The following is a 24,483-nucleotide window of genomic DNA, read 5'->3' on the forward strand; positions in this document are numbered from 1 at the left end:
TTAATTATTCACCTAGTCATTGGGGCTAGGCAGAAAAATTCTTATGCCCTTGTCTGTAAAAACAAGTAATCTCTTGAGAGTTGAATTCTAGTGTATCACTAGTCACTCTGAGGTATAATGTATATGTCACAATTAGCTGTAATTAGTGACAGATTATGAAGAAACAGCATCAAGAGTAATACCTTAGTTTAATAATCCTCTAGTCATTAACACTGTTTGCACACAATCACAAATAAATGAATAGTATATAGTTTGATTGCGTGATCACTAGTGTGAAACCGATCCCTCAGAGATATAAGATGAATACTGAATATGGTTGCAGTGGCAAACGCAGGATTTCTAGAGGGGGGTTTCCAAATGCTTGATTTTAGAGTGAGTGTGGCCAGTCCATGAAGAGGGTATAATTAGCACTTATCCAGCTTTAATATGCATCATACAAAGTATATTGTGCTGCATAATTCCAGCATATACAGGACCAGAAATCACAGTAAGCCATTAGATACATCCATCCTGTCTGAGCATAATGTTTTTTTTCAGATGTGGGCATCATTCCAGAGTATGAAGCAAGTCCGGGAGCCTGGGGGAGCAGCAGAATAACCTAGCACTGCCCTGGACATATATGTACATATTGGTCTCCTTATGCACTGGATAGTGTATTATTATACAGTATTAATAATTAACCCTATTGATGGTCTATAGCAGTGCACCCCTAACAGTGCATGTTTTCCACATCTCCTAGTTGGTGCACAGGTATATTTTTTACTGGCTGACACATTTTTAAAGATCCACAGGTGTTGATCATTTCATTTGTGATACTTAGAAGAACATGCAGCACTAGTAACATTGTATTATATTACTATTACTATTGTGGTCATGGTGTGTGCTGGGGAGGGGGGTTTCCAGGCAGACGGAAACCCCCCCTGCGTTTGCCTATGGGTTGTAATTGGTCATAGCCAGTTAGGGAATAAATCCTAAGATATAAGCCCCTAAGGACTAGTTTAAACTAAGACACCAAATAATTCCTGCTAATTTGTTCATTCACAGGAAGAAAGGATAAGTGACATTATTAAATCACACGCAGTAAATCATATACACAGCTGGACCCACACTATTGGAAGCATACACTATTGGTAGATATATTGTATGCAGATACTGTACTAGAATATGTATTGCATCATCATATGTCACATGACATCTTCCTAGTAATGCTACTATGTAAACATCTGCTGAAAGCTACTCTAGAAGATTTGATAATTTTCTGATAATTTAATCCGGCATTCATATGTAGTCACTGAAGCCGCGATCAGTATAGAACATGTAGCTCACTGTATGTAGAATATGGTCAAACAGAGCAAATCACATAGCTGGCTGTATCCACGCTGTTTGAACTCATAGATACAAAGTGTACATAGAGTGAAATGTTTGTAACAGTATTCCTTTATTACAATGTTGCTTCCTAGCAATGAGTCTAAACGTACAGCTGTTTGGATCCACACAAGCAGTTTACTGGTACTCTGATAGTTGTGCTCAGCAGTCAGAGACAGTTACTGACGCCGGGATCGGCGTCTAGCACGTGGCCCACGATATGAACTGACCCCTAACACACACACACCAATGCGCATTTCGCCTAGAGCTTAGTCATGGTAATCGTATGAAAATTACTCATATTCAAATGAAGGACTTCAATATTCAAAGATGATATAAGAGGTGTGATCCATCATGACTAGCATAGTCATTTTTACTTATCCAGGCTTGTTCACCCCAATGTGCTAGTCAACACTTGATAACATATACATTTGAATTATATTATACTTAATAGAGCTATCAGAACAGAAACCACGCAGTGTTAAAATAAAAGTAAAAAGCTGAAGTTGTCATCCAATAACACATTTTTCCATTGAAGCATGAAACGTACTGGAGTAAGCATGGGATGAGGGGTAGACAATCCAATCTAGGAAAGCCAGCAGAAACCAGCTAGAGAGACAGGAGGAATTGTGTTACACTCTGACACCCAAAGTAATGTGTATACAGCCAGCGATCCCAAACCATGAGCCTGATTCAGAGATAGACGCTAATGCATTCGCAACTGCATATTCATATGCAACGCAGCTGCGAAAATATGCAAATGTCAGCAAAGATTACCTGAGCATTAAGACGCCCTCTGCTGCCTTCTCACCTGTGTGCGAGTACGCATACCTACGTTATCGAAGCCGGATGGTTGGCTGAGACCTAAATTGTAAAATTAATGTCTGAAGACGCCATGTTTGCGTTGTCTGCACGATGCCATCTGGCGTAGTCAGTATAATATCATTGTGCGCGGTGCTATTTTAGCGTTGTGTACATCTGCCGTGTTACTACATACTGTTAAAGTCTTTATATAATAAATGCGCACGAATACAAATATATAAATTTATTTTTAAAGACTTCATATATTCAGTGATGACAGACGAGTCTTGTGGACATGTTTGTGACAAATAATTAAGAATACACAAAGATACTGTGAGTGTTTGCTCCGCATACAGAAACAGTGTGTCTGTGACAATTGAAATATAACACAGACACTTATATGCTCAGAGAGAATGTTCTGAATGTGGATTTAGAAACAATTGTCAGACGTTTAGCTATCGTTAGAAATTGTAGGCCTTGCGTCCCATGCTGATGTGGTTAAGAGGGACTGACAATTGTATTCTGAATAAACATAGGAAAGCCTTTTGTTAAAGTTATCAGACCTCTTGCCAAAGCTTGCTCCACCTGTCAACAGGACAAACTCCATTGTCTGTCATTATTTTAGTTCAGACAGAAGTAATATTACTGTTTGAAGTTATGTATATATATTTAAATGATCACATGGGTATCCACAATGCGTGCACACATATATATACAGTTGCAATTATAAATAGAAACACACACAGCACATGTTTTGCGCTGTAACACAAACCCTGCACACAGCGCACCTTTTACGCTGCATGTAGACACACAACGCATACTTACATATAATCATAAATATACACGCACTCATAAAAGGTTCCTGCACATTATGGTTTATATTAAAGTTATTAATTATGATGATAAAAATGTATGTATTTGATATTAATGGTATACAACATGATAGACATGGCATGTTTGGTACTAAACTGACACACTGTTTATTTCCAGATATCTGAATCTATCAGCGAGGGAGTCGCATCTTACGTTCAATGGTTATGGAATATAGGAAATGATTGGTTAGAATGTATACACTGTAATGTAGTGTCTCTATCTAGTTTAAATCAATTAAAGGAAGACAATGTAATCTGGAGAATTGGGACATACCCCAAGACAACTGTCCTATGAACTACAGTGTACTACAAAGACCAAGAGCAAGAACCAATGGAATTATGTTTGTCTGTCTACATTGTTGTTATCATGATCTGTTAGGGCATAGGTTCTCAAACTCGGTCCTCGGGACCCCAAACAGTGCATAATATTTTCCAGGTCTCCTCACAGAATCACAAGTAAAATAATTACTGCACCTGCGGGTCTTTTAAAATGTGTCAGTGAGTAATGAATACACCTGTGCACCTGCTGGTGGTGACCTGGAAAACGTGAACTGTGTGGGGTCCTGAGGACCGAGTTTGAGAACCACTGTGTTAGGGTATATAGCCTGTGTCCCGGTCCCAGTTAGTAGCCATTCTCATGGATGACCACAGACCTCAGGATTGATGACTGTTACTGGGATCAGTGCGCTTGCGTATGTATCGACTGTACCTTGTTTATGTATAATCTTTTGCACTAATTGTATTTAGATCACAGCGTGTAACTAAATGCTTTTTATGTGAATAATAACTTTTTGTGCTTTGGAACCACACTCAAAGTCTAGAAAGCAATTATTTGTTGTGTGACTTACAACACTAAATAGCGACATTTAGGTATATAGATCATTAGGTATTCATAACATAAACATCAAAGTACATCGGTGGCCATCTTACCTTCACAGCAGGTCTGACCTGGCCATAGGCAATCGCAGTGGCTAATTTATGCACGCCCATGTAATGACGTTTAAACGGATAGGCACGCCTGCGTTTTTGTGACCACTCCCCATTACCACCCCCACACGATGGGAGTCTGCCACTCACTTGGCGATGGATTCCTGTATGCATGCCCAATCGCAACGCAATCGCAGCATACACGTAGTGCAGTGCATACACATGCGCAATGACAAACAATCACTCAATCTGCAAGAAAATTGCATTAGCGTCCGTCTCTGAATCAGGCCTCATGTCTTTGTAGTAATGGCATAACCTGCTGCTTATTGAAGGTGGCAAAACAGAACTTATTGCAGAGTGTTGTCAACCAGTTTCACCTGTCCAGGACCTGCAGAAAGAGTACTAAAGTCACTTATCACTAGTAGGAATTTGGTAGCAAAATCAGAGTTTCTCATTATCAACAAGTGGCGTTTCTGGCTGGTGGTTGTATTTAGTAACCTTAAGATGGCTAGACACGCCAAGATGAACTCCCAAGATTGATCCAGTTGTTTCTGTTCAATGACTGCATACAGATCATGTTGTACTTCCTTCAGAAATGATAAATGACAGGCCTAATAGTAGAAATCTGTCATATATGTGGCTAATCTCTCTCTCTCTCTCGCGCTCTCTCTCTCCCGGTTCTGGGGTCTGTGTGTTTGTTTGGGCTAATCTCTTCAACCACTGGATGGATTTTGATGGGGTTTTCACTATTCTATACAGCATTCATCTGTGACAAAAGGGAGCCAAGCAGTGACTATTTTAGTGAAGCAGTCACAGAAAAAAATCTGATCTTACACCAAGCTGAAGTGCAGTGGCTGCCCATAGTGCTGAAACAGCAAATAGAGAACCATTCAGAAGTAGCAATGTGCCCCGTTGCTTAGCAGCAGCCTAGAGAGGGGAGTGAATCAGCGACTGGAGCAGGATCACATCTGAGGCAGACAGAGGGCCTGAATCAGATTTGGGAATAGAAAAGAGCAAGTAACGGTGCATCTTGATAAAACAATGCTGCACTGCAGGTGGGGCATATTTAAATGTGCAGAGAAATTTTGATTTGGAAGGGCTTTGTCCAAACTGAAATCTTAATTCCATTTTAAAAATAAAGCTGTCCAGCATTTATACGCTACATACAGAAGCAGCCAGTATTTAGCCCTCTTGCAAAAAAAAAAAAAGGTCTATATTTGCACCCCTTGCAGTGCAACATGGTTTGTACAGGTAGAGAGTTACTTGCTCTGTCTTACTCTATTTCCAAATCTGAATCAAGCTCAGAGAGTGAGAGACAGTCTCCAATGAACCCATGAAGATGCCCTGATGATCCTGACAGTAGCCAGAAAGGAGCCAGGGGATGCATAGCTATCAGGAATTTAATTAAAACAACCAACCATCGGAACACTATCAAATGATTTCCAATTGATAGTAGCAAACATCGGACCGCCATTATTAAAGGGTAAAAACACTGCCATGGGAACACAAACATCAATGGTTAGTGACCATCAGATTCCGGTGTCCATCTCTACGGTGAACCTGCAGGTGGACTCCGGCCAACACTCCTCCACCGTGAAGTGCTCCCTCTCCAGCGTGATGTTCCTTCTCAGCCACACACCTTCGGTGAACAGGAGGCACCTCGCATGGAAGTCAGCACTGTTCTCAGACCGGGGCACCACGGTGAGGAAGCTCAACAGTAAGCCCAGAAAATACAGAGAACATTGCTAATCGCCATGTTCGGCATCTGGGGAGGGGTGCGCATGGAGGCCGTGGAAATATGCACAGGTGCCCCAGCCCTGATAATGCTTACGGTAGCTGTAATACAAATCTCTCATCCATGATCCTCCTGCCTTTCCCAGCACATCCCAGTGGCCAGGCCACAACCAGCTACAGGGCAGCAGCAGTGGGGGTTGTGGTGACACTGGTGAGATGCAGAAGCCTGTCGGTGTGATGCAGGGGGGCAGTAGTGAGAATCAGGAGGCTGTTGTGAGATGCAGAGGGCTGTGGTGAGATGAAATTGCTCCTGTGCAAACCTAGGGCAGGTCGCTAGTATACCAATAAAAGAGAGAAAAATCTACTTAAAGATATGACTTGAATTCTCTTGACAACATTTATCAAAATGTTTTATTCTAGGTTCAAACTTGTCCTCAAGAAATGTATACCAGTTCAGAATGGATATTCCAGTTTTGACGTAAAAGTATTACCTAGTATAGATACAGTGAGATTGGAAGCCTGGTTTAATGACAACTCAAAGACATTTACTATATAGAGAATTGGGGGTAGATTTACTAAAGCTTCTATAAATGAAAAGTGGTGGTGTTGCCCATAGTAACCAATCGGATAATGCCTCATCTCCAGCCACACTCCTGCCCACTTCGCTCTGCAAATGACTGCCGTCACTCCTCCTAACTGATATCATCCACTCACTCCTGTCTCCAAGACTTTGCTCAAGCTACTAATCTCTTCCCTTCCCTATCAGGCTCTCTACCTTTTTTTTTTTTTTTTTTTTAGAATAATTTATTATAATACTTTATAAGCAGTAACTACATCCTCTATGATAAGAGTATAGATAAAATTATATGTTATGCAGCATTTTCTGGATATTTTAGCCCCTGTGAGCATGTTGGGTTAATATGTTATTATTGTTATTTTATTTACTTTTTGTATGTCTTTTTTTTTATTTACATATCTGATTAGTATGTGTGCTCATTGTAATTGTGTATCCTATTACACAAAAGGAAACAATGTTGGTAGGAGAAATCAATGGGACGAACACCTGAATTCCATCTAAAGAGAGGCCTATTTAAAACCCTCACAGGTTTCCGTTCAGTATACTTATATAGTATGCTTCTTGAGAAACCCACCACAGGTGTGGAGAAATGCATTGAAAGTACAGGTGTTTCAGCTATAACATGGGTGGGCAATAAGCGGCCCTCCAGCTGCTGTTGAACTACAAATCTCAGTATGCCTTGCAACAGTTTTAGCATGGCCAAAGAGCAAAACTGTTGCACGGCATGCTGGGATGTGTGGTTCTACAACAGTTGGGGGGGCCACTAATTGCCCACCCCTAAAATAGAATCACATACCCGTCTAATCCCCTTGCTGACTACAGGAGCATGTGCTGTTTTCCTCCTATACAATACGGACATTTGTACTCAATGTGACTACATCTTCTGGCTGCCGGTCCACAGCAGCAGTTCCACTTCTCCGGATCGGACACCCTCCTGGGGTGATTTCAGTATCTTCCCACCTACGGGCATTACAGTTATCGGAGCCTTAGGGGTCAATTTACTAATAATTGTGGAACAGCCGCGATTAATATGTGTCCATATCGCAGGGGGCATTTTAATTTTAATTAAAAAATCCCTGCTATGTACAAAGGGGAACGCACAAGGTAAATTATATCCCTGGCATATTGTAGATATCTTTCACGTTTGTGAAAGACTCCTCCTGCGAAATTTAACACTGTTCATGCGCACAATGTCAGCTTCCGAAGCCGCCCGAAGGCTGCGGGAGGGAGTTCGAAAGATCTCTCCCCTGCTCCTGGAGCCTCCCATAGGCTAAAAGCAATTTACACCACCTGAAGATGGCGTAAACTACCTGGGCCAAACTCCAAAGAGCTTTGCTTTTTGGATTTTGGTACATCGGGGTCAGATCGTAGACCCCATCGATAATAATGGGGACTGCAATCTGATCTGAAGCCAATTAGCACTTTGCCAGAGATTTCTGTAAAATCTCTTGCATTGTGCCATTAATACACAGGTACACTACATTAAATTATGCAGACACTGCAGTTTCTACATAATTGTATGTTATATCTTGACACATAGGCCCCTTAATTACTGACAGTGGATGTGGCTGGGGTCCGGAGAAGCCTAGCAGTGAGTAATACTTAACAGTTTCTAATTATGAAGAGAATAGACTAATTTCTAACTGGTTTGATATGATCAGCACTGCCAATTACTTCTGTTTGTTCTGTGTATTACCATCGGATTATAAAACAGCTACCAAAGGTCGGATTGTAGCTATTTGCAGGACTATTGATTAGGAGTTAGAATATTTTACTTCCTGCAGTTAGGGTGATTAGGATTATTTATCTGCTTACATTGTATGCCTTTGGCAAGTGTCATTTTTAAATGTTTCAAGTTTACATTGTTTCAAAGTTATAGCAAAACATTTCTGTGTGTACCAACTATCAATTAATCTTCCCTTGGGAGCAATAATATGAGTATATAAATACTTTGTTATTCTACAATAGATTGATATATGGTTTTTACTCATGTACTCTGGAGTAATTGTCATAATTGTGAGTAAATAGTGTTTTTTTGTTATTTAAAATGGTGTGTTGTGTACTTTTAATGTTCTAAGCGCCAAAACATATTTTTCTTTATATCTCTACCTCTCTGCAAATCTTCAACCAAGCTCTAAATCTACTCAGTGATCGCACTGAGCGAAAACAAAAAATGTGGGTCCCAGGGAACCTTCACTTTAAAAAATTGGGGTCCTACTCATGCCTCACGGCCTGTAGCACGTGAAACCCCCTCTATATGGGATATTTTGCACTGAGAAGGACATGGGGAGAAGGGAACAGGGGGCACAGGGGTGGCAGAGGAGACTACACAGGAGAGCAGAAGTGGTAAAGCCATAGGGAGAGGGGAACAGGGAGCACAAGGTGAGAGTGCAATATATTTAATTATTTTTCCAGCAGTTGCTAACAAACATGTGCTAAATATACACTCATTAATATTGTCCAGGAAGGCCAGTCTGACCAGTATGAGGAAGGCGGAGATATATGTATTGTATGCATTGGCCACTCCATATCTTGGGTACTCCCCAAACTACAGCACAGTAGTAGTGACCCCCACACCATGTAGTGACTACAGTATTAACACTATTAGCCATCCCCTGATCACAGGCAGAGGATTGCACAGTTGCTTACATTTAATCCCTATATCCAGTAAAAGCAGAGCAACAAGACATTCAATTAGTTGTATGCCTGTGTTAATGTAATGCAGACAATAAACGGTTTCTTTAATGTTATGTAAAGTGCTTATCATACAGATGAATCCCTGTGCAGGATAAGTGTTATCACTTTAGCTGTCCAGGACACCAGACTCCAAGGCTGCAGCTATCCTTGCCGAGGGTCCACTTCAGGGGGCTACTGAGCAACAACTGAACTATGCAAGTGACAGGGAGCACTTAGGAGAGGTGAGCATAGACAAACTGTTCTAGTGAGCAATCACCCCTTCCTGGATCTGCACAGGTAACTGCATACAGGAAGCAGAGACCTTCTAGAACCCAGAGCCATCGGTCAGCCCTTGTGTGACTGCATCAGGGCTCCATACTGTGCCACAGTCTGCTGCTCCTCCAGTGTCATGGCTGCCTGGCCTGCCAGCCCAGCTGATCATCTCTGTGTGCGGTTTGAAGCTCCACCTGTGCTGTCCGCTCGCAGCCCATAAGTAAAGTTATTTAAAAGAAAAAAAAATGGAGTGAAAATGCTTGGGGGGTAGCACAGCCCCATCTCACATTGCACAACGTTTGACACAAATTTTTAAATTATTAAAATATGTTCCGAAACGTGTTTTACAGTAGCTGGGAAAGTAGATCCCGGATTGCAGTGCAGTGGTGTAAAATATGTCCAGCATGAATGTGTTTAATGTACAATATTTAAATAATACTCAACACATGTTGCACTCACCATGTGGCCAAGTTGGTGGTCTGGGGAATCCCTCTGGTGGCTATGATGCTACGGACCCTATCTGTGGGGACCAAACCTCTGTGGTATCCCCTTCCAAGTAGTTTTAGTTTAGAGGAGGGCTGCTATATTACCCAAAGGTCCAGCAGGGCATGTAGCCGGCAACTGCAATCAGTGCGCTGCCAGATGGACTTGGGAGGTGCAGGAAGACCTCCGTTACAAGCAGCTAATTGCTACATGGATACTTCTTCCCTACGGTAAAGCTGCCTACCCTCTGAAGCCCATTTTCAGCCATGGAGAAGCTAGTCTCTGGAGCAGATCTCCTGGAAGAATTCAAGGCAGGAGAACTAGAGCTAAGATCCCCTTCAGCTAGACTCTTGGGAAGGGTCACGGCAGCAGGGAGCCGCGGGCTGTGCCCTCTGCTGGCTGCCACTCTATGCACCAGCATAAAGTCAGCGTACCTGTCCCAGCCCTGGATAGTACGCAGCGGCAGTAGAGCGTCCCCCAGCCAACAGTATCTCCCTCCCAAACCAAACGATTGTGGCGCACACACAGCACATCCTGTGGGACCCGGTCATTTTTAAAAACAGAGTCCCTCACCTCCTGTTTCGCGCATATTTTGCAATCACTGCTACTTCTTTAGCCAAGCCTTCAGGCTCTCATCCTAACCCACTGCTCCATGCACCTCGCTCATCGTCTCTCCCTTCTGCTACTCCCCTTTAGATTGTAAGTGCTCACAAGCAGGGCCCTTCCCCCTCATGTGCTTTCCCCTCCATCACTTATACCATCATCTCCTTCCCACTGCCAACAATGTCACCCAACCTTTGGGTTCTGATGGTGCTGCTTTTGTGGGTATTGTTACTGCATAAGCAGCAATATTTATATAGCTTATAGCCCATTTTCTAGTATGTTTTGAACTCAAGTCTTTTGCACGGTCTCTGCTTATGTACTTTTTAAAGGCGCTGCGGATCCCTTGTGGCGCCATATAAAAAGGATAATAGTTATAATATTGCAGCCTATTACAATTATTTTTAAACTCCTTAATTTGATCAAACCAAAAATTTAACCCAAACTTGAAAGCAGAAAAAACTAAAAAGTACACACTAATTGTTTTTAGAAACATTTAATTTTCCGAAGCATAGCTCCATCTTTAATCATACAGATAATGAATATATGGTAATAAAGTCATATTGAATATGAGATTATATACATGAGGTCTTGGACAACCCAAATTGTGACTGTAGATGTACATTTAAATTTAATTGTAGTAAATATTAAGTGCCACGTTATTTTTATTTTATTAAGATCCATAGAAAAATAATTGGCAGATACATTTTTGAACACAATTGGGGAAACACAGAAGTGGTGCAGCAATCACACTGAGCAAATGGCACCACACAGTTTAGAACATGGATAGCAAACTTAAGCTCAGCTTTCATGTAAACATTTACAGTATACAGTAAATTTGTGAAACAACAACTGAAACTGGCTTTTCGTTTTGGACCTAATTGTACACCGTATCAGATAAAAGGAGTTATCCACCATAAAATGAAAAGTGAATTCCCATCTTTTATCTTCCAGCCAAAAACCTATGTTTTACTCCTCTGTTTAGACTCATCCTAACCAGTCAGTTCTTGTTCTGGAAAAACTGACAAGTTGACCATAAGACCAGTAACCATTGATCTAAACAAAATGTGAATTTCGATTTTATTTAGTAACATCTTAAATCAGTAACTTCATCACACATCTTCTTATCACAAGTAGGAGTCTGGAAACAAAGGAAAACGTGTTATTTAAATTCTGTAATAAACTTTATACAGCCACCACCCAACAAACAGCAGTCTTGCAGTGACTTACATAATGGAGATCATTTTCCTTTTAGCCGTCCTTTGGAACCATCTAGTGGGACTATGCATCTCTTTAGTAAAAGTAGGTATTTGTCTGGTGACTATATTATAAAATAAAAAGTACTTTATGTTGCAGTATGACCAACACAGCCCAAAACATTTTTATTGCCACGCCTATATATAGGAAATCAAGGATTTTATTCTGATCTGGAAAGCCAGAATGCAGCATCAACCTAAACCAACAGCATTATGGGGGTAAATTTACTAAAGTTAGAGTTTTTAGAAGTGGAGATGTTGCCCATAGCAACCAATCAGATTCTACTTAACATTTAACTAGCACCTTATAGAAGATAATAGCTAGAATCTGATTGGTTGCTATGGGCAACATCTCCAATTCTAAAAACTCACACTTTAGTAAATTTACCCCTAGGACTCTAGTGATACAACTTACTTTTATATAGATTGCTAAGGATTTCTATTGTTTTGACTAGAACCATTCAAAATTTATGACAACAAAAATGTATAATTAAAAAACACAGCTACTAACTTGAGAAGTCACGTGTTACAACAAAATGTAGTGAAACTCCAGGATGACAACAGACACAGGAAAAAAAAGTAATATTCCATGCATCTAAAACTTCATATTTAAAAACAGCTGAACATGAAATACCAGATAAATTTACTAATTATAAATATATTATCTTAAAAAAAAAAATGTAAACAAAAAAGATATAACTTGGATTATATTTGTGTTTATGCTTATATATGGTATTGCTGTTTATCCTGGTTGTAACTGATTCATTAAGTATTCATCAAGTAGCTAATTTCCTTTAGTGGGGAAAAACAATCCTATATCCTGTGGGATGTGGGCTCGTGGACATATAAGCCTCATGCATGGAGATTGCAGCTTCTCATCAGCCCTTCTGTTTACATCAATTTTCACTGGCCAAACAAGCACATTATAAAGTACTGCATAAAGGAATGATTAGGACTGAAGTTGTAAATACACAGAGTACTTAAAAGGTGAATAATAACTGCTCCGTACAGTGTACGTAATAATAAATCCAAGTGGAGCTAGCATAATAAAATCCAATAATAAATAAAAATATTTTCTAAAAGAAATGAACACACAAATTCAAGAGGATTCAGACTAACATTGCAGCTTCTTTCAGAAATAGAATATAATATACTCAAATAATCTAAAGTGCTAATAGCAAATACATGTGACAACTGAGGACTCTGAACCTATTCATCTTAGGAGAACACAGAATTTTCTTGATGATTTCACCTCTTGTCATTAGGTTGAAATAGTGAACAGTTATCCTAGTTTCCAAGGCCCATCTGTTTGTCACAGAACCAGGCAGGATGTTTCATGACTTACGATATATGGAATGTATGAGGAAGAGGAGTTAGCTGTAGTTTAATTAAAGCATTAAAGCAAGTTTCTCTTTCATTTTAAATGTACATGATTTTAGCTTTATTAAAATCAAGGATTTATCTTTGGCATGTAACCAAAACAAACAAATAAGAAATGATGAGATAACATCAGGGGTGTCACCTTATATTCAGTGGAAGTTAATGTTCGATATACTAACCACAGCCACGTGGCTGTAATGATGGGATAGATTGGGAGAGTGTCTCCACCCACAAAAGGTTTATTTGGAAATACTTTGTCTTTATTTGTCCCCATTTCATGGTATAACAGACATCTACCCTCTTTTCGGGAGTAAACATGAACTCTAAACAAGGGCAATCAGTGAATGAAGATTTTAGTAGAACATATCTACAGTGATACATGTGTGCTTGTTCACATGGAAACTCCATCTGAAAGAGCCGGACAATATTATCAAGGAAAAAAATGGTGGACACTGTCTACGACAGTGGTTCTTACTGACCTGATTCAAAGTTAAATCGTGTCTTAATCCAGCATTTGTGGAACAAAATAAGTAAAATGACAGTATACTCACAGGGTCCTGGAACAGTACAGTCCATGTGCTGTCTGATGACTTGAAATGTAATTCCTCATGCTGCTCCAGCCATCTGGGTAACATGACATTTTCTAGTTGGTCCTGGACGGCTGGTTCTCTGAGCTCTTGTAACCTTTTTAGAATGATTGTTGATACAGGGTCGTTTAGGTCCTCCTAAACAAAACAATTGCAAAACAGTACAATAGAACAAGTGCAACTGAAATATTTCCAAAAACAAAAAACACAAAACTACAAATAAATAGACAAATAAAATGAAGCCCCTACCTCAAGTGGGAAGATGACCTTCCATGGTCTGTGTACAAGGTCCCAGTATTCCCGTGGCTGGATGAGCTGTAAGGAGTCTGGCGGGCCACTTCTGGAAAAACCAGCTGGTGCTGCAAGGTGTGGTCTCTCTGGTTTCACTTCTCGACGATTTGGCAACCTCTTCTGCTCCACAGTCACGGTGCAAAAGAGCAAAAATGGTTGTGGTGCATCGTCATTTATCTGGGTGTTGTTTTTACCGATTAGGCGACTACTCATTTAAAGTGGTGCAATATACTCATATATTGCATTATTAAACTAATTGTCTTCACAAGTGCTATAATATGGCAATTGTGGGGTACAGCACAAAGTAAAGCTATGTGGATGCTTATGAGAGGCCACACTTCTTGCATCAAATGAACAAGATAGGTTTAGCATTATTTTTGCACTAAGGCAATTTAATAATCTGCTTTAACAGAAAATGAAAATACAAAATCATGCTGTATTTAAAATAATCCATCCATATGATAGGCACACTGTGCAGTGCAATGGAGAACCCTGAACAAGATTTATATTACTAACACCATATTAAAAAAAGTGTGTCCAGAACAATATGTCAAGCCAAAATTACCGACAGCCCTACAGCTGTTGTGAAACTACACATCCCAGCATGCCCTGCCATAGTTTTGCTATTATGGCATACTAAAACTGTGGCAGGGCTTGCTGGAATCTCTACATCCACAGCAGGAGAGTGGTATGTTGAATACCCCTGTGTTAGAGTGTCAGAAAGAGGGGCTGTGCTACTGTAATAATACCATAGTCAATATGGTCTCATGACATTCAGTACTGTGGCAAGTGACAGTGCAGGGCATCTGAGTCAGTAACAGTGAAGATGAGAAGGGAAGGTCTCTGAGACGAGTGACCATGACCATTTAACACCGCAAAGGCTCAATAATACCTCTTTTCCACCAAAAACCCAGGTCTGACCTGGGTTTTTGGACCTGGTTCCAACCCTGGTCAGACCCATTTACACTGCACCTTTGATCTGGGTTACTCCCAGGTCAGCCCTGTTCACACTGAACTCAGGTCTGCCCTGCTAAACCTGTGAGGTCATAAAATGTGGGAGGTGAATGCTCCACAACCACCAATCCACTCATTTTAGGCATGATCCAGGTCAGATAACCCGGGTTGCACCGTTTACACTGCACCATTACCTGGGTCCATCCTGGGTCCAACCCTGGTAGCTACCTGGGTTGGATTGCAGGGTCACTTGACCCAGGTTATTTTTCAGGGACCCTTTTACACTGAGCTGCGACCCGGGTAGACCCAGTAAAAACCCAGGTTTTTGCTCTGGTGTAAAAGGGGTATAAGTCTGGAAATGAAACTGATATATGCTGACATTAGCATGGGTAGTGAAATGAGACTTATCTCCAATGAAATTGATGTGAACTATTTAATATTCTTTGCACAATGCTAAGTAATCTAGTGGAGCTATGTAACCAATAATAAATAGGTGAGGGACACTCTTCCAATACAGCAACATACTATATCCATAGATACAAAACAATCATGCAGTGTGTATGTTGGTTTCAAGCACAAGTCAAATACATTTTCATGAGTTCTCTTAACGTGCCCACACACATACCGACTTGCTCCCAATCAGCCGATGTACACGATTTCCCCTGAACTCTCCCCAGGCAGTCGTGGTCACGATTTGGAGTAAAAAATGTCCAATCTGACTAAAGATCTATCTTGCAGCCAATGCATTGTATCCCAGATTAGCTAATCTGCCCTACAGCACGGCAGATCTGAAGATGCGAGGTACGACGAGCGGGGACGCGCATCGGCATCGTGATCAAGAGTAGAAACTCACGATTTGGCCATTTTTTAAATGATCTGTCATCACGATTCGTCGAAATCGGCCAAATTGGATGAAAAGTCGGTATGTGTGTGGGCACCTTAAAGTTGAAGATTTAGTGAACCACATTTTCAGACCCTCCTGCATGGCTGTTTACATTCAGTACAAATGCTCTTCATCCAAACTTTCCACTTAATTTACTACTAATTGTGTTAATTAATGTGAACAGTATTTTCTTAAAACACATTAATTCAGCACTGGCAAATACAATGAAGTGGGATGTTCAGGAACAGAACAGTCTGTACTGTCTGGAAAGGGACAAGTTGGTCTTGTTTTTGTTTTTTCAACCAAATAAACAGAATAAAAAGAAATTAAATTTACACATTTATCGTTTGCACTGCATCTCTCTACTTAGACTAAACATCCCACATAAAAAATAGCAGCGTGTGCATCCAAGTTACGTATTAACACTTAGGGGGGTATCCAAATAGCCACAATAACGGTACGTTTTCTGTGGAGAAAATTTTTCGGACCATTTGCCTGGTGGCTTATCGCATATTTGCATGCTCCCGTTTATCATGCTATCCTATTGCAAAATCGGAGATAACCAATTTGCACGATAATTCTTGCATGGATGACAGGCGATAAGTACAGGTAAAAATGGAGAAGTCAGTCTGTACCCCAAAAAAAGAAAACTAAAAAGGTAGGGTAACGGTATAGAGGTAGGTTAGTGGCCATAATCCAAGGGTTTCGGGTTCTTAAATTGTGTCAAATGGCTGTTATATGCATTTATTCTCTAACACTGAAAAAAATTATAGAGCAATATTTTTTGGCCAAAATAAATGCTGTAGTTAAAGTAGTAGAGGTTGAATCTCCCATTTCCAAATATTCCGAAATATGGAATATTCCGAAATACGGAATTTTTTGGCATGACTGAGAAAATGAAACCTTTGATTTTTGATGGTTCAATGTACACAAACTTTGTCTAAGGCACAAATTATAAATATTGTATAAAATTACCTTCAGGCTGTGTATATAAGGTGTATATGAAACATAACTGAATTCTATGTATGTACACAAACTTTGTTTGAGCCACAAAATTATTGAAAATATTGTATAAAATGACCTGCAGACTCTGTGTATAAGGTGTATATAACACATACATGTATTCTGTGTGTATATTTGGGTCCCATTCCCAAGATATTTCATTATGATATGCAAATATTCCAAAATACGGAATATTCTGTTATCCAAAATACCCCTGGTCCCAAGCATTTTGCATATGGGAGCCTCAATCTGTAGTACATTAAAATGGGTGTTTTTGTGTCATTATAGGGCATTTAAAAAGTTAAAAATACACCTGTCACTTGCATCTGCAATGTTTAAAACACCTGTCCCATCCATACAGTACCCCCATATACCTGTCCCACTACTTTAAACCCATTTTCCAACACTTTCTCACCACAAAAATATGCAATTATTGGCCAAATGAAGCTAATTAAAAAAATATATTTTTGCCTAATTAGTCACTGGGGGGAGGGGGTGTCCCCATGGTTGTGCACCAAGTCCCAACATTTTTAGCCAAAAATAGGGGTTTTGCCCAACTTATCACCTGCTCAGAGGTGGTGAAAAGAAATTTGCAATAATTCCTATGCTGCGGTTTTCGCATATGCGAAAACCGCGGCTAATAGGATAGCATTATAACCATTTTTGGAGAAAAGTTGTCACTGGTGTAAACTTTTCAGAAAAAAAATGGGTTGTCGGTAGGGGTGAGCGGGTTCGGATTTCTGAGAGAGGAAGTAGGAACACCACTACTTTTACTAAATAACTGACCCTCCAACAGTCCTTAGTGAGGAGGATGAAACACGACAGCAGTCATCCTGAAGCAAAACGTATAACTGAGGCCTTGACTGCTATGTTGGTGTTAGACGTGCGTCCGGTATCCGCCATTAGTGCAGTGGGATTTAGACAATTGATGGAGGTAGTGTGTCCCCGGTTCCAAATCCCATCTAGATTCCACCTGCATCCTCAAAGCAGCAGCGACAAGCGTCCGTCTGTCTGTTAAAGGGTGGTGTATTCCTCAAAATGCTCCAAAAAATAAAAAACTATTTTTTTTTCTGTGTTTGTGACTTGTGTGCGATGTAGCCGCACATGCTTCAACGGAGTAGCAGCACCAAGCGTGCGCCTGTGTCATAAGTCAAGGGCCGGTTTGGACATCTGGTCCGGACTGAAGGACGTGCCAACAATTTCTGACAAGTCTACTGTCACTGCATATGATACTGTCCTCAAAGCAGCAGCGACAAGCGTGCGTCTGTCTGTTAAAAGGTGGTGTAACCCTCAAAGTGCGCTCCACAAAAAATAAAAAATTCTTTTTTTTTCTGTCTTTGTGAATTGTGTGGGCTGTAGCCACACCTGCATCCTCAAAGCAGCAGCGACAAGCATGCGTCTGTCTGTTAAAGGATTACATCGGTGACAGCATCCAAGTAGGCATGTCAGACAGTCCGTACATGTACTGGCAGGAAAAAGAGCCAATTTGGAGGCCCCTGTACAAACTGGCTCTATTTTACCTGAGTTGCCCCCCCTCCAGTGTGTACTCCGAAAGAGTGTTTAGTGCAGCCGGGAACTTTGTCAGCGAAAGACGTAGGAGGTTGCTTCCACAAAATGTGGAGAAGATTATGTTCATAAAAATGAATTATCAACTCTTCCAAGGAGACCAGCCTCCAGAACATACAGAGGGACCTGTGGTTGTGGATTCCAGCGGGGACGAATTAATACTCTGTGAGGATGAGGATGTACAATACACTGAAGAGGGTGAGGAATCGGTGAATGAGGAGGATGAGGACGACATCTTGCCTCCGTAGAGCCAGTTTGTGCAGGGACAGATTAATTGCCAGCTTGTTTTGTGGGGGCCCAAACGAACCAATCATTTCAGCCACAGTCGTGTGGCAGACCCTGGAGCTGAAATGATTGGTTTATTGAAGTGTACATGTCCTGTTTGTACAACATATGGGTGGGTGGGAGGGCCCAAGGACAATTCCATCTTGCACCTCTTTTTTTTCTTTGCATTATGTACTGTTTGCGGCCTAGTTTTTCAAACTGCCATCCTGTCTGCCACTGCAGTGTCACTTCTAGATGGGCCACGTGTTTGTGCCGCCCACTCGTGTCGCTTAGCATAGTCATCCAGCTACCTCGGTGCAACCTTTTGGACATAAAAACACTATTGTGAGGTGAGAGGTGTTCAGAATAGACCGGAAATGAGTGGAAATTAAGGTTATTGAGGTTAATAATAGCATAGGAGCAGAAAAACCCACAAATTCTGTGATTTTAGCTGTTTTTATGCTTTTTTAAAAAAAAAATACAGATCCAAAATACAAAACCCAGAATCCAAAACACGGAAGGGTGGTTTTGGCAAAACCAATCCAGATCCAAAACACGAAGAAAGATGCAGATCCAAAACCAAAACACGAAAAGTGGCCAGTGAGTGTTCATATCAACAGTGTGTGAATTTCTAATATTTAAAGCTCTATTTATCAGACTAGTTTTTTTCTACGGCACTTAGTACTTTGGCCTATATTTACTAATAGTCAGGTTTACGAAATGCAATCTTTAAAAATTCGGTTTACTGAATTTTTACTGGCGCAGCGATACAAAATGTGTTACCACTGCAATTTATCAATGTGATAACCGCGGAAGAGGTCCTGCAAAAACTTTCCGCTCTGTTGGTGCGTTTTCCTCCTTTCAGCATCACCATAATGCTGATGAGTAAACTTGTGACAGATCTATCATTTAGGCTGTGCATGCCCAGTAAATGCTTACATGTAATTGGCCCATGAAAGGAAGATGCACACCAACAAGGGGAGGAGCCTCAGCGAAAGCCTACCTAGGAGTAGAGGAGAAGACTCTTTCCATCTCCGATGGACGTTACCATAACATCATCCTGAAATACAGATGTGTCTTCATACAACTCGTACTATGTAAGGCACTGCGGAACACTTGTGGTGCCATATAAATAAAGAATAATAATAATAATAACTAGCCTCCTTGCGCATTAAATGGTCATAGTCACACCATGCCGTGGCGAGACTCGGTAGCGCAAAGTGTCTTTTTGTGAAACTTTTTCCCTTCAAATGCTTAATCGCAGTGATGTGAATAGGATGCACAAGCAACTACTGCTTATTAAAATGATGTGCGGCACGAAAAAGTCACACAGAGCTCCCGCGTTATGTGTAGCGCATGGAGGATAGATAATGTATGTGGACACATCTTTAGAGAATATATATATATATATTTATATACACACACATATACAGTCAGGTGCATAAATATTGGGACATTGACAGAATTTTCATATTTTGGCCTCTATTCACAACCACAGTGGCCTTGAAATTCCTACACCGTTCACCTGATTTGGATGTAATTACCCTCAAATTAAATCTGAAAGTCTGCAGTTAAAGCACATCTTGTCTGTTTCATTTCAAAGCCACTGTGGTTGTGAATAGAGGGCAAAATCTGAAAATTCTGTCAATGTCCCAATATTTATGCACCTGATATATATATATATATATATATACATACACACAAATCCAAATATACTTGAATAAGTCTCCAGAGTGCCACCCTATTTGGACTCATTATGGGGGCAGCAAAACACACACAAATTTAGAGGCACTGTTGGAGTAACCAATGAATTCTCCTCTGTATACCTCTTGATTAATACGAAGAAGCAGTGATAACCTCAGTCGGCCAAAAACAATTAAAAAAAAAGGGGTCGTCATTGCATGATGAACACACTCCTTAGAAAAAAGGATGTGCAATTTGTGCAGACTCCAAACTTGAGTGAAAGTAATAATATATCATAGCCTAGTATACAACCAATCACTAAAATAGAGTTAGTATGATTCACCCCATAAAACTTCTTTCCATTCAATCATCTATAAGGGACAGTTTCCGGGAAAGAGGTCTGTACACACCTCCGGCTTCTGGCCATCAGCTTCTTTACTGGCTTTCTTCTCCTTTTTCTTCTTGTTCTGGGAAGAAGGCTGTCTCTCTGCCACAGAGTTCTGTACAGAATTCAAAATAATAAATTATCTTAGCTATAGTTGAGAACAGCTAATGATATATTAAAAAAAATGTGACCGGCGCCTAAGGGAAAGTGATTTGAGGTGAAAGAGAGAAGTGGTATGGGAAATCATGGACTCACTCTAGAGGCCATCTAGAATGTGCAGGACACTGGCGTGGCTGTGGAATCGTGTGCCTAAACTCCCCAGTGCATGTTATGGTGCATGCCTCTTTTACACTGCAAAGCATCCCAATAAACTATGCTATCTTACATCTAATGAAACACAATTTCATTAGGTTGATGTTTCATGTCTCCTCCATAAATACTAATTTACAGTTAAGCATATTTTATGTTTTAAATTAATAAGGGTGAGGGGAGTTTGAGACAGTCTTAGAATATTTTTTTTACACTAATCAAAGTGCATACAAAAAAGAAAAGAAAACGTACTCTCTTTTTGTGGGGCACTCAACCTACCTATTTAATTAAAACTTAACTTTTAATAGTATGCCACTAAAAAATAGCATATGTAGATAGTTAACCATGTGATGTCCGCACAGACATCTGTACAAAGACAACGAAGAACAAAAAAACAAAGGACAATATTACACATAAACAAACAATCTGGCCACAATGAGACCTAGTAGATCAAAAACTGACTGACTTAGGTAGGGAGATCATCAAAATAAATAAATAAATTGGATCACTAATTATGGTAAATCAAACATGATAGTAATGACACCATATAGTCAGACCAGTGGCGAAAATTATGAAAAGATATAATAAATATTAGGGAGGATTCTATTCCTTCTACTAATAGCGTGATTGACCACCACACCAACACCACTTCTGTTATACGTATACAGCTGAGGTTTGATAAAAGGAGTAGGATTATATAGATCAATGAATGTCACATCATTGTATTACTGAATATACATTTCCATATCTCTATACATAATTATATTGATGAATCTCAGAATGACAGGTGAATTGAGCAGCAAAGGGTAGTAACAGATTCAAAATTCCGTGTATATGTGCAGAATTTGCATAGTTTAAAGTGTTATCACATATAATAAATCATCTACTGAACATATGTCATGATTTCAACAATATTGAAACTCATCAGGCAGTTATAACCAGGTAGGGATCCAAAGACAGGGCCGCAACTAGGGGGGGCTAGAGGTGCACATGCACCGGGTGCCGGAATGCAGGGGTGAAAAATGGATGACTCACAGTGGCAAACGCAGGATTTCTAGAGGGGGGTTTCCAAATGCTTGATTTTAGAGTGAGTGTGGCCAGTCCATGAAGAGGGCATAATTACCACTTATCCAGCTTTAATATGTGTTTTGTGTGTCATAACTCCAGCATATACAGGACCAGCGATCACAGTAAGCCATTAAATGCGGCAGTAGGGCCATCCTGCCTGAGCTGAATGATTTTATTTTAGATGTGGGCACCATTCCAGGGCATGGGAGCAAGTCCGGGAGTCTGGGGGAGCAGCAGAAGGACCTAACACTGCCCTGGACATATATGTTAATATTGGGCTCTATAGCAGTGCATTCCTAACAGTGCATGTTTTCCAAATCCCCTAATTGGTGCACAGGTTATTTATTACTGGCTGATACATGTTAAAAGATCCACAGGTGGTGCTATTTATTTCATTTAGGATACTGAGAAGAACATGCAGCGCTAGTAAAATTCCATTATATTACTATTCATGGTGTGGGCTTGGAAGGGGGGTTTCCAGGCAGACGGAACCCCCCCCACGTTTGCCTATGACTCACGGTGGCTTGGGGGCTGCAGAGTCAGAAAACGGCCATCCAAAAATGGTCGCCGCCAAGGAGGAGACAGATGCTAGAGGTCCTTACTGGACCTCTAGCATCTGTCTCCTCCTTGGCGGCGGCCATTTTTGGTTGGTCATATCCAGCAGATTCCATGCAGACTAGCCGTCCGCATGGACTCTTCTGAAAACGGCCATCCAAAATTAGCCGCCGCCAAGGAGGAGACAGACACTAGAGGTCCTACTGGACCTCTAGTGTCTGTTAGGCCAGTGCAAGTGCAGGGAGAAGATGCTGAAAGCTGCATCTTCTCCTGTGAAACCCTCTGGCAACGAGCATAAACCCCATGGCAACGAGCATAAACCCCATGGCAACGAGAAAGATTCCCTCTGGCAACAAACATGAAACCCCCTGGCAATGAGCATGTAACCCATGGCAACAAGCATAAACCCCATAGCAACGAGCATGAATCCCCCTGGCAACGAGCATGGAACCCCCTGGCAACGAGCATGGAACCCCCTGGCAACGAGCATGGAACCCCCTGGCAACGAGCAGGTAATTTAAAAGTAATTAGAAGCCTTACTGTGGGGCATAAAATGGTGTCGGGCAAATTTGTAAGTGGCACTTTGGTAACAGGCATTACAGTGTGTGGTATAATGTGTAATAGGCATTATGGTGTGTGGAATAATGTAAGTCACTATACCAGGGACGTTTGACTAGTGCACTGCCTTATGGCGGAGAAAGGACAAAATCCAGGTACGGGAAGGGAGGGGGCGCAAAATTGCTACCTTGCACCGGGTGACAGATATCCTAGTTTTGGCCCTGCCAAAGATTAGATATTTTGATGATCTCCCTACCTAAGTCAGTCAGTTTTTGATCTACTAGGTCTCATTGTGGCCAGATTGTTTATGTGTAATATTGTCCTTTGTTTTTTTGTTCTTCGTTGTCTTTGTACAGATGTCTGTGCGGACATCACATGGTTAACTATCTACATATGCTTTTTTAGTGGCATACTATTAAAAGTTAAGTTTTAATTAAACAGGTAGGTTGAGTGCCACACAAAAAGAGAGTACGTTTTCTTTTCTTTTTTGTACACACTCTAATTAACTCTCAAGGGTGCACCTCCATAAAAAGACTATCATACAAATATTGTTTTCCATCTCATGTAATATACCTATCTTCACACCAATTGTTTTCTGTGTTCACTATCAGTGCTTAGGATATCCCTTACCCCCTCTCCTCATTTGTTTCACTAATCAAAGTGCACCTGAAAAAAAAGCTTTTCTGCTAAAGTACTGCTGGTGAAAGGTGCAAATTATGTGCCGTTAATGGTATAAGATGAAAAATGATCATTATAAACTCTGAAATGTTGCAAATGTGTTTTTTTTGTGGAGTGGAAAGGGCTGTTTGTCCATCTGCAAAGCAAGGTATGCCCCTAAAAACACAATCTCCATGGCATCATACATTTTTGTAACATTGCTTAATAAAACCCAATTCTAATTTGGGCCCTGTTCAACAAAATAGGTGTACCAGTGCCTACTCTGTACTCCGATGGTCACAATACAGATAGCGACATCCCGGCTGTCAGAATACCAACAGATTACAGAGGTAAGTATTAGGGTTACGGGCAGGGGCGTTTCTAGAGAGGAGGGGACCCATGTGCAGTCTCCGACACGGGCACCCTCCTCTCTGTCCGGTAGCCGGCAGCGCACTGAGCTGTGCGCGGCCAGTGGCGGAGTTATAGACTCTGGGCACTAGAGTGCGCCCAGAGTCTATAGAGTATGCGCAGCGGCCATTTTCCCTGTACTGCGCATTCGGAAATGACGGAAACATGGCCGTGGCAGCCATTTTCCAGTCATTTTTACAGCGCCGGACCCCCGCGCCGACGTGGGACTCCGGAGAGGTAAGTAATACTATGGGTGCCGGGTGTGCGGTGCAGGCGCCCCTGGACCCATGGGCCCATGTGCCCCGCACACCCTGCACCCATTGTAGATACGCCCCTGGTTACGGGGAGGCTTAGGGTTAGACACCAGGG

General features: G+C 41.1%; 1 protein-coding gene across 1 annotated transcript in view; it reads right to left on the reverse strand.

Annotated features, from left to right (window-relative positions):
- The window catches only part of LOC148540329 (threonine--tRNA ligase 2, cytoplasmic-like), an 89,160-nt gene that overhangs the window by 56,617 nt on the left and 8,060 nt on the right, over nucleotides 1–24,483 (reverse strand). Inside the window, exon 2 of the mRNA XM_088445429.1 lies at nucleotides 20,585–20,674. Coding sequence (XP_088301555.1) covers nucleotides 20,585–20,674 — 90 coding nt within the window. The remainder of the gene's footprint in view (nucleotides 1–20,584; nucleotides 20,675–24,483) is intronic.

The sequence above is a fragment of the Taudactylus pleione genome, unplaced genomic scaffold (genome assembly GCF_031769625.1).
Source record: "Taudactylus pleione unplaced genomic scaffold, aTauple2 ptg000019l, whole genome shotgun sequence".
Taxonomy (NCBI): Eukaryota; Metazoa; Chordata; class Amphibia; order Anura; family Myobatrachidae; genus Taudactylus; species Taudactylus pleione.